This window comes from Bombina bombina, chromosome 2 (genome assembly GCF_027579735.1).
Source record: "Bombina bombina isolate aBomBom1 chromosome 2, aBomBom1.pri, whole genome shotgun sequence".
In the NCBI taxonomy this organism is placed as follows: domain Eukaryota; kingdom Metazoa; phylum Chordata; class Amphibia; order Anura; family Bombinatoridae; genus Bombina; species Bombina bombina.
In genome coordinates this window covers 1,314,046,859-1,314,064,580 of record NC_069500.1, presented here as the reverse complement: position 1 = coordinate 1,314,064,580, position 17,722 = coordinate 1,314,046,859, and the positions used below count along the sequence as shown (strand labels likewise).

General features: G+C 42.9%; 1 protein-coding gene across 1 annotated transcript in view; it reads right to left on the bottom strand.

Moving 5' to 3' along the window:
- Nucleotides 1–17,722, bottom strand: part of KIAA0232 (KIAA0232 ortholog) — a gene marked incomplete in the record, with an annotated part of 538,324 nt that overhangs the window by 37,793 nt on the left and 482,809 nt on the right. The window contains 1 exon segment of the mRNA XM_053704159.1: nucleotides 8,303–8,411. Within this exon segment, the coding sequence (XP_053560134.1) occupies nucleotides 8,303–8,411 (109 nt within the window).

Sequence of the window (17,722 nt, the reverse complement as noted above, 5' to 3'; positions counted from 1 at the left end):
CCCCCTTGATTACATAAAGATAAAAGGAATCCCACTGACACCCTGTCTTCTATCATTTACATTACATCCACAATGAAAGTAAAATGAAACGATCTTAACGGAATCTATGCAGTGGAACAGTAACACGGTCCTTCAAGTTTGAAAGATAGTAGCGTCGCTTCTGACATGGACTTGAGTGAAGAAAGCAGGCAGCGAAACTAGTCAACGCTGATTGCTTATGGAGCTGTTAATATTGAGTCAGGATGGTTTCGCAGAAAGACTTTCCCTGCATCTCCGGACTCTAACTTTCATCAATGCTCTCACTGAGAGGCTGACAGGACTACTTAAAACTCCAGTCCCATTTTGAAGTACTACCCTCCATAAGAGACTACTCTGTAATCTTCTGACACTTCTCTGCCAACCTCCTGTGACGAAAGGCAAAGAATGACTGGGGGATGAGGGAAGTGGGGGAGGTATTTAAGCCTTTGGCTGGGGTGTCTTTGCCTCCTCCTGGTGGCCAGGTTCTGTATTTCCCAAAAGTAATGAATGCAGCTGTGGACACCCATCCACATATAGCAGACAGCCAAACCAGTACTGAAACCATATCAGCAGAGGTAATGGTAGAAGAGTAACAGAATTTATGCTTACCTGATAAATTACTTTCTCCAACGGTGTGTCCGGTCCACGGCGTCATCCTTACTTGTGGGATATTCTCTTCCCCAACAGGAAATGGCAAAGAGTCTCAGCAAAGCTGGTCGCATGATCCCTCCTAGGCTCCGCCCACCCCAGTCATTCGACCGACGGACAGGAGGAAATATATATAGGAGAAATCATATGATACCGTGGTGACTGTAGTTAGAGAAAATAATTCATCAGACCTGATTAAAAAAAACAGGGCAGGCCGTGGACCGGACACACCGTTAGAGAAAGAAATTTATCAGGTAAGCATAAATTCTGTTTTCTCCAACATTGGTGTGTCCGGTCCACGGCGTCATCCTTACTTGTGGGAACCAATACCAAAGCTTTAGGACACGGATGAAGGGAGGGAGCAAATCAGGTCACCTAAACGGAAGGCACCACAGCTTGCAAAACCTTTCTCCCAAAAATAGCCTCCGAAGAAGCAAAAGTATCAAATTTGTAAAATTTGGCAAAAGTGTGCAGTGAAGACCAAGTCGCTGCCTTACATATCTGGTCAACAGAAGCCTCGTTCTTGAAGGCCCATGTGGAAGCCACAGCCCTAGTGGAGTGAGCTGTGATTCGTTCAGGAGGCTGCCGTCCGGCAGTCTCATAAGCCAAACGGATAATGCTTTTAAGCCAAAAGGAAAGAGAGGTAGAAGTCGCTTTTTGACCTCTCCTTTTACCAGAATAAACAACAAACAAGGATGATGTTTGTCTGAAATCTTTAGTAGCCTCTAAATAGAATTTTAGAGCACGGACAACGTCCAAATTGTGTAATAAACGCTCCTTCTTTGAAACTGGATTCGGACACAAAGAAGGTACAACTATCTCCTGGTTAATATTTTTGTTAGAAACAACTTTAGGAAGAAAACCAGGCTTAGTACGCAAAACCACCTTATCTGCATGGAACACCAGATGAGGAGAACACTGCAGAGCAGATAACTCTGAAACTCTTCTAGCAGAAGAGATTGCAACCAAAAACAAAACTTTCCAAGATAGTAACTTAATATCTACGGAATGTAAGGGTTCAAACGGAACCCCTTGAAGAACTGAAAGAACTAGATTTAAACTCCAGGGAGGAGTCAAAGGTCTGTAAACAGGCTTGATCCTAACCAGAGCCTGAACAAATGCTTGAACCTCTGGCATAGCTGCCAGTCGTTTGTGTAGTAAGATAGATAAAGCAGAAATCTGTCCCTTTAGAGAACTTGCAGATAATCCTTTCTCCAAACCTTCTTGTAGAAAGGATAGAATCTTAGGAATCTTTATCTTGTTCCATGGCAATCCTTTGGATTCACACCAACAGATATATTTTTTCCATATTTTATAGTAAATTTTTCTAGTTACAGGCTTTCTAGCCTGAATCAGAGTATCTATTACAGAATCTGAAAACCCACGCTTTGATAAAATCAAGCGTTCAATCTCCAAGCCGTCAGCTGGAGGGAAACCAGATTCGGATGTTCGAATGGACCTTGAACAAGAAGGTCCTGTCTCAAAGGTAGCTTCCATGGTGGAGCCGATGACATATTCACCAGGTCTGCATACCAAGTCCTGCGTGGCCACGCAGGAGCTATCAAGATCACCGAAGCCCTCTCCTGATTGATCCTGGCTACCAGCCTGGGAATGAGAGGAAACGGTGGGAATACATAAGCTAGGTTGAAGGTCCAAGGTGCTACTAGTGCATCTACTAGAGTCGCCTTGGGATCCCTGGATCTGGACCCGTAGCAAGGAACCTTGAAGTTCTGACGAGACGCCATCAGATCCATGTCTGGAATGCCCCATAATTGAGCTATTTGGGCAAAGATTTCCGGATGGAGTTCCCACTCCCCCGGATGGAATGTCTGACGACTCAGAAAATCCGCTTCCCAATTTTCCACTCCTGGGATGTGGATCGCAGACAAGTGGCAGGAGTGATCCTCCGCCCATTGAATTATTTTGGTCACTTCTTTCATCGCCAGGGAACTCCTTGTTCCCCCCTGATGATTGATATATGCAACAGTCATGTTGTCTGATTGAAACCTTATGAATTTGGCCTTTGCTAGTTGAGGCCAAGCTTTGAGAGCATTGAATATCGCTCTCAGTTCCAGAATGTTTATCGGGAGAAGAGATTCTTCCCGAGACCATAGACCCTGAGCTTTCAGGGGTTCCCAGACCGCGCCCCAGCCCACCAGGCTGGCGTCGGTCGTGACAATGACCCACTCTGGTCTGCGGAAGCTCATTCCCTGTGACAGATTGTCCAGGGTCAGCCACCAACGGAGTGAATCTCTGGTATTTTGATCTACTTGAATCGTCGGAGACAAGTCTGTATAATCCCCATTCCACTGTCTCAGCATGCACAGTTGTAATGGTCTTAGATGAATTTGTGCAAAAGGAACTATGTCCATTGCTGCAACCATCAATCCTATTACTTCCATGCACTGCGCTATGGAAGGACGAAGAACAGAATGAAGTACTTGACAAGAGCTTAGAATTTTTGATTTTCTGACCTCTGTCAGAAAAATCCTCATTTCTAAGGAATCTATTATTGTTCCCAAGAAGGGAACTCTTGTTGACGGGGACAGAGAACTTTTTTCTTTGTTCACCTTCCATCCGTGAGATCTGAGAAAGGCTAGGACGATGTCCGTATGAGCCTTTGCTTTTGACAGAGACGACGCTTGAATCAGGATGTCGTCTAAGTAAGGTACTACTGCAATGCCCCTTGGTCTTAGAACCGCTAGAAGGGACCCTAGTACCTTTGTGAAAATCCTTGGAGCAGTGGCTAATCCGAATGGAAGTGCCACAAACTGGTAATGCTTGTCCAGAAAAGCGAACCTTAGGAACTGATGATGTTCCTTGTGGATAGGAATAGGTAGGTACGCATCCTTTAAAGCCACGGTAGTCATAAATTGATTTTCCTGGATAGTGGGTAGGATCGTTCGAATAGTTTCCATTTTGAACGATGGAACCTTGAGAAATTTGTTTAGGATCTTGAGATCCAAAATTGGTCTGAATGTTCCCTCTTTTTTGGGAACTATGAACAGGTTGGAATAAAAACCCATCCCTTGTTCTCTTATTGGAACTGGATGAATCACTCCCATCTTTAACAGGTCTTCTACACAATGTAAGAATGCCTGTCTTTTTATTTGGTTTGAAGATAATTGAGACCTGTGGAACCTTCCCCTTGGGGGTAGTTCCTTGAATTCCAGGAGATAACCTTGAGAAACTATTTCTAGCGCCCAAGGATCCTGAACATCTCTTGCCCAAGCCTGAGCAAAGAGAGAAAGTCTGCCCCCCACCAGATCCGGTCCCGGATCGGGGGCCATCACTTCATGCTGTTTTGGTAGCAGTGGTAGGCTTCTTGGCCTGCTTACCCTTGTTCCAGCCTTGCATTGGTCTCCAGGCTGGTTTGGGTTGTGAAGTATTACCCTCTTGCTTAGAGGATGTAGAATTAGAGGCTGGTCCGTTTCTGCGAAAGGGACGAAAATTAGGCTTATTTTTAGCCTTAAAAGACCTATCCTGTGGGAGGGCGTGGCCCTTTCCCCCAGTGATGTCTGAAATAATCTCTTTCAAATCAGGTCCAAATAATGTTTTACCCTTGAAAGGAATGTTAAGCAATTTTGTCTTGGAAGACACATCCGCTGACCAAGACTTTAGCCAAAGCGCTCTGCGCGCCACGATAGCAAACCCTGAATTTTTCGCCGCTAATCTAGCTAATTGCAAAGCGGCATCTAAAATAAAAGAGTTAGCCAATTTAAGTGCTTGAACTCTGTCCATAACCTCCTCATACGAAGATTCTTTATTGAGCGACTTTTCTAGTTCCTCGAACCAGAAACACGCTGCCGTAGTGACAGGAACAATGCATGAAATTGGTTGTAGAAGGTAACCTTGCTGAACAAAAATCTTTTTAAGCAAACCCTCTAATTTTTTATCCATAGGATCTTTGAAAGCACAACTATCTTCGATAGGAATAGTAGTGCGTTTGTTTAGAGTAGAAACCGCCCCCTCGACCTTGGGGACTGTCTGCCATAAGTCCTTTCTGGGGTCGACTATAGGAAATAATTTCTTAAATATAGGGGGGGGGGGGGGGGGGACAAAAGGTATGCCGGGCCTTTCCCACTCTTTATTTACTATGTCCGCCACCCGCTTGGGTATAGGAAAAGCGTCGGGGGGCACCGGAACCTCTAGGAACTTGTCCATCTTACATAACTTCTCTGGAATGACCAAATTGTCACAATCATCCAGAGTAGATAATACCTCCTTAAGCAGTGCGCGGAGATGTTCTAATTTAAATTTAAATGTCACAACATCAGGTTCAGCTTGATGAGAAATCTTTCCTGAATCTGAAATTTCTCCCTCAGACAAAACCTCCCTCATGGCCCCTTCAGATTGGTGTGAGGGTATGACAGAACAATTATCATCAGCGTCCTCTTGCTCTTCAGTGTTTAAAACAGAGCAATCGCGCTTTCTCTGATAAGTAGGCATTTTGGATAAAAGATTTGCTATAGAGTTATCCATTACAGCCGTTAATTGTTGCATGGTAATAAGTATTGGCGCACTAGATGTACTAGGGGCCTCCTGTGTGGGCAAAACTGGTGTAGACACAGAAGGGGATGATGTAGTATCATGTTTACTCCCCTCATTTGAGGAATCATCTTGGGCAATATCATTATCTGTGGCATTACTGTCCTTACTTTGTTTGGACACTATGGCACAATTATCACATAAATTTAAATGGGGAGACACATTGGCTTTCATACATATAGAACATAGCTTATTTGATGGTACAGACATGTTAAACAGGCTTAAACTTGTCAACAAAGCACAAAAAACGTTTTAAAATAAAACCGTTACTGTCACTTTAAATTTCAAACTGAAAACACTTTATTACTGAATATGTGAAAAAGTATGAAGGAATTGTTCAAAATTCACCAAAATTTCACCACAGTGTCTTAAAGCATTAAAAGTATTGCACACCAAATTTCAGAGCTTTAACCCTTAAAATAACGGAACCGGAGCCGTTTTTACATTTAACCCCTATACAGTCCCAGCTATATGCTTTGCTGAGACCCAACCAAGCCCAGAGGGGAATACGATACCAAATGATGCCTTCTATAAGCTTTTTCAGTGATTCTTAGCTCCTCACACATGCATCTGCATGCCTTGCTCTCCAAAAACAACTGCGCATTAGTGGCGCGAAAATGAGGCTCTGTCTATAACTAGAAAAGGCCCCCATCTGAAAAAGGTGTCCAACACAGTGCCTGCCGTTTTTCTAAACAATCCCCAAGATTATAATAACCATTATTAGTTAGAATCTGCATAATATGCCTAGTAAAGCAATCTTTTTAGCCCAGAAAAATGTCTACCAGTTTTTTAAGCCCTTTTGAAGCCCTTTATTCTTTTATGTTTAACTAAGAAAATGGCTTACCGGTCCCCATGAGGGGAAATGACAGCCTTCCAGCATTACATGGTCTTGTTATAAATATGGCTAGTCATACCTTAAGCAGAAAAGTCTGCTAACTGTTTCCCCCAACTGAAGTTACTTCATCTCAACAGTCCTGTGTGGAAACAGCAATCGATTTTAGTAACTGTCTGCTAAAATCATCCTCCTCTTACAAACAGAAATCTTCATCCATTTTCTGTTTCAGAGTAAATAGTACATACCAGCACTATTTTAAAATAAACACTTGATAGAAGAATAAAAACTACATTTAAACACCAAAAAACTCTTAACCATCTCCGTGGAGATGTTGCCTGTGCAACGGCAAAGAGAATGACTGGGGTGGGCGGAGCCTAGGAGGGATCATGTGACCAGCTTTGCTGGGACTCTTTGCCATTTCCTGTTGGGGAAGAGAATATCCCACAAGTAAGGATGACGCCGTGGACCGGACACACCAATGTTGGAGAAATAATGTCTATCTGTAAAGGGAGGTGGCAGATGAATCCCCACGACTGAATTTACAGAAAGCCTTAGAATAGATTTCCTATAGGTGAAAACATGGCATCATAGGGCAATACTCCCTTCACATCACTCAAACACTGTACTTTGAGAGGAATGGGGCTTCAAAATGCTTAGAAGCGCCTTTCACAGAAGAAATAAAGCACAACTGTTTCATCATCCTCCAACGAAGGCAAAGTTTGTAAAAACTAACGTATGAGTGAGGTGGGAGGTATATTTATAGGTATTTTGAGGTTTGGGAAACTTTGCCCCCTCCTGGTAGGAATGTATATCCATACGTCCCTAACTCATGGACCCTTGCCACTTACATGATATTTAAAACAAAAACAAAAAACACGCAACATTCGAGGAACTTTAAAAAACAAAACAAAACAAAAAAAAACCCATAATGCTTACCAGATAAATTCCTTTCCTTCCGGAGAGAGAGTGTCCACGGCTTCATTCCTCACTGTTGGGACAACACCTGGCCACCAAGAGGCGGCAGAGACACCCCAGCCAAAGGCTTAAATATCCCTCCCACTTCCTCATTACCCCAGTCACTCTGCTGAGGGAACAAGGAAAAGTAGGAGAAAAATTAGAGTATAAATGGTGCCAGAAGAATAAAATAAATAAGGGAACGCCATAGACCAGAAAAAACAGGCGGGGACCATTGACTCCCAGAAGGAAAGGAATTTATCTGGTAAGCATAAATGTTTGTCTTCCTAAGATAGGAAGAGTTCACGGCTTCATTCCTTACTGTTGGGAAAACTATACCCAAGCACCAGAGGATACTGAATGAATAACGGGAGGGAACAAAAAGGAAGAGGCGGACCCTATTCTTAGGGCGCCACAGCCTGCAAAACTTTTCTCCCTAAAGCTGCTTCAGCCAAAGCAAAAACATCAAACTTGTAAAATTTTGAAAAAGTATGTATGTATGTAAGGAGGACCAGGTAGCCTCCTTACAAATCTGATCCATAGAGGCCTAGTTCTTAAAGGCCCAAGAGGAAGCAACTGCTCTAGTGGAATTAGCCGTTATCCTCTCAGGAGGACGATGTCCCGCTGTCTTCCTAACATGACTAAAGGCAAAGAATGACTGGGGTAATGAGGAAGTGGGAGGGATATTTAAGCCTTTGGCTGGGGGGCCTTTGCCTCCTCCTGGTGGCCAGGTGTTGTATTTCCCAACAGTAAAGAATGAAGCCGTGGACTCTCCCTATCTTAGGAAGAAAACAACTATCTAAGGCGACTGATAAATTTGTGAAGTGTTTATGTAAGTATCCACCGATTTCCACCTGTTAAGAAGGTATTTTATGCACATTTCTTATTTTATACTGGATCACTTTATTGCGTGTTTTCATTGATTCACTGGTGGTATCATAATTTTTTCACTTTTTAAACATTCACTATATACTTTTTAGTAAACTTAACTTTTTCAGTGTTCTCGCCAGGACCTTTTTAGCAGGTGCACCACCCGGCTAAATTTTTAGCCAAAGTTAAGCTAAAATAAGCCAATATTAAAAAAGTTCAATTTTTATTGCACATATTATCATTAAATACATATGTTAAATTAAGTAATTAACTTATGCTTTGGATAGCAGAAAATTATATTACCATAGAAAATATTACACAGTCCTCACCCGGTTTGCAAAATTCTGGAGAACACGAAATTCACTGATTTTTATTTTTGAAAACATTCTTACTTTATAGCTTTTCACATGATAGGGGAAAAATACTTACAGACACAGCCAGATCCAGAAATTAAGGGAGAGTAAAGTGCTTTTTGCCACCAGCGTTGCTTTTCTTTGATGGCATTAACTCCATGAATATCAATATTCAATGAAGGATACTGAGGAAAAAAAACCAAAAAGACAACACACATGTACACGTTAAGAATGCAAGGAATATGCACAAGCCTAATTTGAGAATTAAACTCTACACAAGAAAGCATCATAACCTGAAAATTTATGCTTACCTGATAAATTTATTTCTTTTTTGACACGATGAGTACACGGATCATCTTAATTACTAATGGGATATTCACCTCCTGGTCAGCAGGAGGAGGCAAAGAGTACCACAGCAGAGCTGTTAAATAGCTCCTCCCTTCCCTCCCACTCCAGTCATTTGACCGAAGTTAGGAAGAGAAAGGGAAAGCCAAGGTGCAGAGGTGTCTGAAGTTTACAATAACCCACAACCTGTCTTAAAAGAACCGGGGCGGGCCGTGGACTCATCGTGTCAAAAAAGAAATAAATTTATCAGGTAAGCATAAATTTAAATTTTCTTTTTTAAAGACACGATGAGTCCACGGATCATCTTAATTACTAATGGGATTTAATACCCAAGCAAGAGTACACAGATGATACGGGAGGGACAAGACACGACACCTAAACGGAAGGCACCACTGCTTGAAGAACCTTTCTCCCAAAAGCGGCCTCAGCCAAGGCAAAAAAGTCAAATTTGTAGAACTTTGAAAAAGAGGACCAAGTTGCAGCCTTGCAAGTCTAATCCACAAGAACATCATTTTTGAACGCCCATGAAAAAGCAACAGCTCTTGTGGAATGAGCCGTAACTTTCCTGGGAGGCTGTCGTCCAGCAGCCTCAAATGCAAAACGTATGATACTCTACAACCAAAAAGAAAGTAGCCGTAGCTTTCTGTCCCTTTTCGTTTTCTTGAGAAAACCCCAAACAAAGAAGACTGACGACAGTCCTTAGTTGCCTGCAGGAAAAACTTTAAAGCACGGACCATGTCCAAATTGTGCAGAAGTCGTTCCTTCTGAGAAGGATTAGGATACAAGAAAAGAACAATCTCCTGATTTATGTTCCGATCAAAAACAACCTTAGGAAGAAGTCCTAATTTAGTACATAAAACAACCTTATCAGAATGGAAAATAAGACAAGGTGACTTATACTGTAATGCCAAGAGCTCTGACACTCTCCGAGCAGAAGAAATAGCAACAAGAAATAAAGCCTTGAAAGATAACTTAATATCTAAGGAAAGCATAGGCTCAAACAGAGCCCCTTGAAGAACCCTGAGAACCAAATTCAGACTCCCTGGAGGAGTAACTGAATTGAAAACAGACCTGATCTTGACCATGAAAAGTGAAAGAGAGAGAACAGCACTCCATGAGATAGAACAGAAGCCTGAATAACTTCCATGCATGTTCATTTTTATTGAATTCCTCAGGGTGCCAGTTCTTTTTGCACACTATGCCCCTTCACAGAGAAAAAATATCCTGAACCATATCAGTCTCCTGATATCCTGAACCATATCAGTCTGACTGGTTGTTGCTTCCCTTGTTCAGAGAAGAATTGCCTGGTATTTCGGCGCTGGACTGTCATTAGGCAGGGTCAGACTGATATGCTTCAGGATATTTTTTCTCTGTGAAGGGGCATAGTGTGCAAAAAGAACTGGCACCCTGAGGAATTCAATAAAAATGAACATGCATGGAAGTTATTCCAGCTTCTGTTCTATCTCATGGAGTGCTGTTCTCTCTCTTTCACTTTTTATGCAAATTACACTTGGGTCACCCTAAGAGTAATGGGGAAACCAGACGTGGACTCCATGCACACTTGCCCTTAGAGAGATACAACTGCACCTCACTGACGAGGCCCATAAGAGGCTGAAACGATAGTCTGGGGTTGTTGCTTCCCTTGTTCAGAGAAGAATTGCCTGGTATTTCGGCGCTGGACTGTCATTAGGCAGGGTCAGACTGATATGCTTCAGGATATTTTTTCTCTGTGAAGGGGCATAGTGTGCAAAAAGAACTGGCACCCTGAGGAATTCAATAAAAATGAACATGCATGGAAGTTATTCCAGCTTCTGTTCTATCTCATGGAGTGCTGTTCTCTCTCTTTCACTCTGATCTTGACCATGGCCTGACAAAAAGATTGTACATCTGGGACATCTGCTAGACGTTTGTGTAACAAAATAGATTTGACCCTTTAGGGAACGATAAACCTTTCTCCAAACCCTCTTGGAGAAAAGACAAAAATTCCAGCAATCCTAACTCTACTTCCATAAGTAGCCCATGAATTCACACCAATAGAGATATTTACGTAATATCTTATGAAAAATTTGTCTAGTGACAGGCTTATGAGCCTGAATCAAGGTCTCAATGACCGAGTCAGAAACACCCTGCTTGGATAATATTAAGCATTACACTCCAAGCAGTCAGTATCAGAGAAACCGAATTTGGGGGAAGGAGGGACCCTTGAATGAGAAGGTCCTCCCTCAACGAAGTCTCCAAAGTGGCAGAGATGACATGTCCAGCAGATCAGCATACCAAATCCTGCGAGGCGAAGCCGGGGGCACGAGGATCACCGATGCCCCCTCCAGCTTGATTAGAGCAATGACCCGAGAAAGAAAAGCAACACGGAGGAAAAAGCAAGAGAAAACTTCCCCAGATGAAGGTCTGACTGCTCAGAAAATCCGCCTCCCAGCTGTCCACCCCTAGGATGTGGATTGTCGACTGGCAGCAAGAATGGGCCTCCACCCATTGAATTATTTGGATACATCTCTCATCGCTAAGGAACTCCTCGTTCCTCCCCGATGAGTGATGTAAACCACTGACGTAATTTTATTAGACTAGAACATGATAAACTGGACCGAGGTTAACTGGGGCCAGGTCAGAAGAACATTGTAGATCGCTCTCAGCGCCAGAATGATTATAGGAAGAACAGACTCTGGCGGAGTCCAAAACCTCTGAGCCCTTAGGGAGCCCCAGACTGCTCCCCATCCTAGAAGGCTGGCGTTTGTTGTCACAAGCACCCAAGATGGTCCGCGAAAGTAGGTTCCCTGGGAGAGATGATCTAGAGACAACCACCATTGAAGAGAATCCCTTGTCTCCTGCTCCAGAAGTATCCGAGCAGATAAATCTGTATAATCTCCGATCCATTTCCTGAACATGCTTAACTGCAGAGATCTGAGATGGAACCGAGCAAACAGGATTATGTTCATTGCCGCCACCATCAGCCCGATTATCTCCATGTACCAAGCACTGAAGGCCGAGGAGTGGACTGAATGACTAGACAAGTATCGATAATCTCAGATTTCCTGTGATTTTGTAAGAAAAATCTTCATGGACATGGAATCTATTAAGATTTCCAAGAAAAGTATCCTTGTGCTTGGTACTAAGGAACTCCTTTCCAAATTTACTTTCCACCCGTGAGATCGCGGGAAGGATAACACCATGTCCGTATGAAATCTAACTTTGTGAAGGATGGCGTTTGGACTAGGATGTCGTCCAGAAAGGGCGCCACTGCAAAACCCCATAACCGAAGCTCCACCAAAAGCGATCCCAGAGCCCTTGTAAAAACAGAGCTGTAGCAAGACCGAAGGAAGAGTCACAAACTGGAAGCGTTTGTCCAGAAAAGCAAACCTTCAAACCTGAGAAGATTCTTGAGAATGGCACAAGAAGGTACGCGTCATAAATCCACTGTTGTCAGAAATTGAGCCTCTTGGGTCAAGGGAAGAAGGGAACGGTACACTAGGACATTTGTTCAGACCCTTGAGATCTAAAAAGTCGTCTGAAGGTTCCCTCTTCTATTGGGAACAACAAACCAATTGGTATAAAAAACCCAGACCCTGTTGGTCTTAAGGTTCCCTCTTCTATTGGACCTGTATGGGAACCGGAACAATTATCCCCAGATCTGAGAGGTCTCCTACGCAGAGTAAGAACGCCTCTCCTCTTGACTAATCTGGAAATTATCCTGAAAACAGAAACCTGCCTCTGGGAGGAAAAACCTTTGAACCTTATTTGTATCCCTGGGACACTAATTTTCTATTGCCCAGGGATACCTAAAATCTCGAACCCAAGCCTGAGTGAAGACGGAAAGTCTGCCCCCTGCAAGATCCGATCTCGTATTGGGGGCATGTCCTTCATGCTGTCTTAGAGTCAACAGCAGGCTAAATGTTTTCTTTAAATTTCAAAGGACATTATTTCCGTCAAGTTAGACGCCAACAAGGACTTCCCCTTGTAAGGAATTGCTAAAAACGTAGATTTAGAGCGTACATCCGTAGAGCAAGGCTCTAACCCTAAGGCTCTGTGAGCTGAAACAGAGAAACCTGAAACCAATGCTCCAAAGCTTATAACTTGAAGGGAAGAATTTGAAATAAAGGAATAAACCAATTTGAAAGCTTTTATCCTATACTGGATTTTATCCAGGGGAGTTTCTGACTTAGTCGTATCAGACAAAGCATCAAATCAAGATGTCGTTGCCCTAGTGACGGTAGCAAAGTACACAGTTGGATGCCATTATGAGCCCTGGTGTACATACCTTTTCTAATTTTGTCCGAAGGACCTTTAACAAATCCAACTATCCTCTAAGGGTATAGTAGTTCTCTTCGCTGGAAACTACTCCTACCCTAGGGAATGTTTGCCCAGCCTCCTTAACTGAGTCGGTTATGGGAAACATCTTTTTAAAATATAGGGAATGCGGTCTCTTCCATTCCTTATAAAACTTACTGGGCGCACTAGGATAGATTACTAAATGAACGGTGCCCATGGGTAGATTCAAACTCTTGAAAGTCTGGCATGCTAACCACTAAGCTATGACAGAGAATATCGGAAGTATCAGAGCCGCCCAGGGTAGCTAAAACCTCCTAAAGTAACTGAGGCAATCACCCTTTAAATGATTGAAAATAATTCCTCTAGTAATGTTTTTTCTTCCACGTAGAAAAAAAACAATGCATGAAATGCAGAGAAACTCCGGGTGGAGTGTGAAAGGAAACGCAGGGCACTGCATGTGGGCCATAAAATTTTGTGGGACACTATAGGAGGAATTTGTGGCATAAATTGACCATTGTCAACAGACTCCTAAACAACAAACACCTTAGAAGGAGTAGGATCAGAAAAGAGTGACATTCTTTAATACAAATTGATACGTAAAAAACGTTACTGTTTCTTTAAATTCTAAACTGTAACTTTTTATTTTTTGTGTGCAGAACAAACTAAAATAGTACACAAGTAATGCAGAAGTTTACCACACCTCAGCAAAACCTTACTGAGTTGCTAATCTGCCCCTCTAATGTGTTTTTGTGTGCTAGAAACACAATATAACATAAAAACAATGAAACTGCAGAATGAATTAGAATATTGTTGTTTTATTTCAGTCGCCGCAAAAGGGAGACAGATGGAAGATTATTGCAAATATATGTGTACAATGTAAGGGCTTAACTAGAACCTGCCACTCTGCACCAGTGCTAGTTTTTATTTGTCCGTTCCTCCAGTAAAACCTGACTATGCACTAAGCACTCTTCCTATCAGGACAGAATGTGCATATGAATTCAATCTCTCAAGATGGGGTCCGTGAGTAATACAATACAAGCGCAGAGGAAGAGGTGCGCATCAGTAAGATCCAACCATTGTGGGCGTAGCCAAAAACGGAACCATCTCCCGGTTGGTATATTTCAATGCTAAAACCGCCGGGAGAACCCCTCAGGCCTGTTAATACAAACGGTCAGAAAAAACAGACATTAAATGCATCTCTGCACCTCAGCAGTCTGCGGAGGTGCTCCTACCATGAACAATGACACCGATTGTAAATAAATATAAAAAAAAAAAAAAATGAACAATGACACCGGATCTCTTATAACGATCCGTCTCACACAGGCAGCCTCTAAACCGGACTTCCCCGCATCCGTGCTAGGAGCGCATGAAATTATACTACATGCCGTTCCAGCACAGACAAACTAATATCTCCGCTGAATGGCACACTAAACTTGTTAGAAAACCGCGCTCAGTGAAGAGGCGCGCAACTATAGGCAGTCCCGCTCATCGTGGGCGTACTAAAACTCTTACTCCACAATGTGAAACCACCGGAGCCCTCCATATTAAATAAAAAACTCCAGCCCCAGTGCCTGCATCATAACACTGCCCAAAACACTTTCAGCCTGAAAGATTAGAGTTGTCCCAACACAAAACAGGTTTTCCCCATTAACCCTTTATGTACCATAGTGCTAAAGTTAAGTATACTGAGACTCCTTATATCCCAGAAAGGTAGCACTTACCTTAAACACTGCCTGGCAGCAGGGCAGGTCCCAAGCTTGAGAGGTCCTCTCCCTCACATTGGCCTGAGAAAGAAACAAATGCTGAGTCAGTGAGTACCTCAGACTGAAGGAAATAGGGCAGCAGAAATATGGGAGGCGCAGTGAGAATTATGTCCCACAAGTTCCCATTGCTCTAAAGCCACCAAAGCTCTACTGTAGAGACTGATATGGACTACGGCTACACCCTAGAACAAAGTAGCACACTCTGGCACTACTTTAAAAATAATAAACTCTTGACTGAAGAATCTAATCTAACACCTCACTTTACCTCTTCCTATCACTAACGTAGGCAAAGAAAATGACTGGAGTGGGAGGGAAGGGAGGAGCTATTTAACAGCTTTGCTGTGGTGCTCTTTGCCTCCTCCTGCTGACCAGGAGGTGAATATCCCATTAGTAATTAAGATGATCCGTGGACTCATCGTGTCTTAAAAAAAAGAAAATTATGCATGTAAACTGAAAAAAACTAAATTTATGCTTACCTGATAAATGTATTTATTTCTGGACACGGTGAGTCCGCAGATCATCTAATTACTATTGGGAATATCACTCCTGCCCAGCAGGAGGTGGCAAAGAGCACCGCAGCAAAGCTGTTAAATATCACCTCCCTTCCCTCCAACCCCATTCATTCGACCGAAGCAAAGGAGAGAAAGGAAGCAACAAAGTGCAAAGGTGTCTGAAGTTTATAACATACCCACAAAATCTGTCTTAACAAACATGGCGGGCCGTGGACTCACTGTGTCAAGAAATAAATGTATCAGGTAAGCATAAATTTTGTTTTCTTTCTAATGACACGGTGAGTCCACTGATCATCTAATTACTATTGGGAATCAATACCCAAGCTAGAGTACACAGATAAGGGAGGGACAAGACAGGGAACCTAAATGGAAGGCACCACTACTTGAAGAACCTTTCTCCCAAGAGGCCTCAGCCGAGGCAAAAGTGTCAAATTTATAGAATTTTGAAAAAGTGTGAAGAGAGGACCAAGTTGCAGCCTTGCAAATCTGTTCCATAGAAGCTTCATTTTTGAATGCCCAGGAAGAAAAAACAGCCCTCGTAGAATGAGCTGTAAATCTCTCAGGAGGCTGCTGTCCAGCAGTTTCATAGGACAAGCGAATGATACTCTTCAGCCACAAAGAAAGAAGTAGCCGTAGCTTTCTGCCCCTTACATTTCCCCAAGAAAACCACAAAGAGCAGAAGACTGATGAAAATCCTTAGTCGCCTGTAAATAGAATTTCAATGCCCGCACCACGTCTAGATTGTGTAGCAGACATTCTTTCTGAGAAGGTTTAGGACACAAGGAAGGAACAAAAATCTGATTAATGTTCCGATCTGAAACCACTTTAGGGAGAAACCCTAACTTAGTATGCAAAACTACCTTATCCGCATGAAAAATAAGGTAAGGAGACTCATACTGTAATGCCGAGAGCTCTGAAACTCTTTGAGCAGATGAAAAAGCAACAAGAAACAAAAACTTTCCAAGATAACTTAATATCTAAGGAATGCATTGGCTCAAAACGGAGCATGTTGAAGAACTAGGTTAAGATTCCAGGGAGCAGTAACCGGCTTAAACACAGGCCTGATCCTGACCAAGGCCTGGCAAAACAATTGCACGTCTGGGACACCCGCCAGACGTTTATGTAACAAAATAGACAAGGCAGATATTTGACCCTTTAGGAAGCTTGTTGATAAGTAGCTTTTGGATTCACACCAATACAGGTATTTACGCCATATCTTGTGGTAAATCCTTCTAGTCACAGGCTTACGATCCTGAACCATGGACTCAATGATTCTGAAAATTCACGCTCAGATAAAATTAAGCGTTCAATTTCCAAGCAGTCAGCTTCAGGGAAACTAGATTTGGATGAAGGAAGGGCTCTTGAAGTAGAAGGTCCTTTCTCAACGGAAGTCTCCAAGGTGAAAGAGATGACATCTCCCCCAGGTCTGCATACCAAATCCTGCAAGGCCACGCCGGTGCAATGAGGATCACCGATGCCCTCTCCTGCTTGATTCGAGCAATGACCCAAGGAAGAAGAGCGAACGGAGGAAATCGGTATGCTAGACTGAAATTCCAGGGACCCGGCAGAGCGTCTATCAGTATAGCCTGAGGGTCCCTTGACCTTGACCCGTACCTCGGGAGCTTGGCATTCTGCCGCAATGCTACAAGGTCCAGTTCCGGACGTCCCCATTTGAGAATCAGGCTGGAAAACACTTCCGAATGGAGTTCCCACTCCCTCGGGTGAAAAAAGTCTATCTGCTCAGAAAATCCGCCTCCCAGTTGTCTACTCCTGGGATGTGGATCACCGACAGTCAACAGTTGTGGGTCTCTGCACGCAGAATTATCTTGGCTACCTCTGACATGGACAAAGAACTCCGAGTCCCCCCCCCCCCCCCGATGGTTGATGTAAGCCACTTAAGTTATGTTGTCCGACTGAAACCTGATAAACCGAGGCGAGGCTAACTGAGGTCAGGTTAGAAGAGCATTGAAGATAGCGCTCAGTTCCAGAATGTTTATGGGTAGAACAGACTCTAAAAGAATCCATCTTCCCTGAGCCTTTAGAGAGCCCCAAGACTGCTCCCCATCCCAGAAGGCTGGCGTCTGTTGTCACAATTACCCAAGTGGGTCTGCGAAAGCAGGTTCCCTGGGAGAGATGATCCTGAGACAACCACCGAAGAAGAGAATCCCTCGTCTCCTGCTCCAGTTTTAATCGGAGACAGATCCGCATAATCTCCGTTCCACTGTCTGAGCATGCTTAAAGGGACAGTACACTGTAAAATTGTTTTTCCATTAATGTATTTTAAATGACTTGTTATACCAACTGCAGAGTGTAAAATATTTGAGAAATTCCATTTTCATGCTTATTTGTGTATATGAAGTAGCTGATTTTGTGCTTTGAAACCACAGCCTATTACAATGGGTTGAACTTAAAGGTGATATCAGATCTTATTATGTTCTAAGTTTGTGTTAACAGACTTTCTTCCTTATCTTTTATTTGTCTGGAACACCAAAGCTCAATACATAGAGAGAACAATGGAAAATGATAATTTTATTTCTTAACTATCCTGCATCCTACTGAGAGTGTAATCTATTCTGCTGGCTGTGTATACTTAGGCTA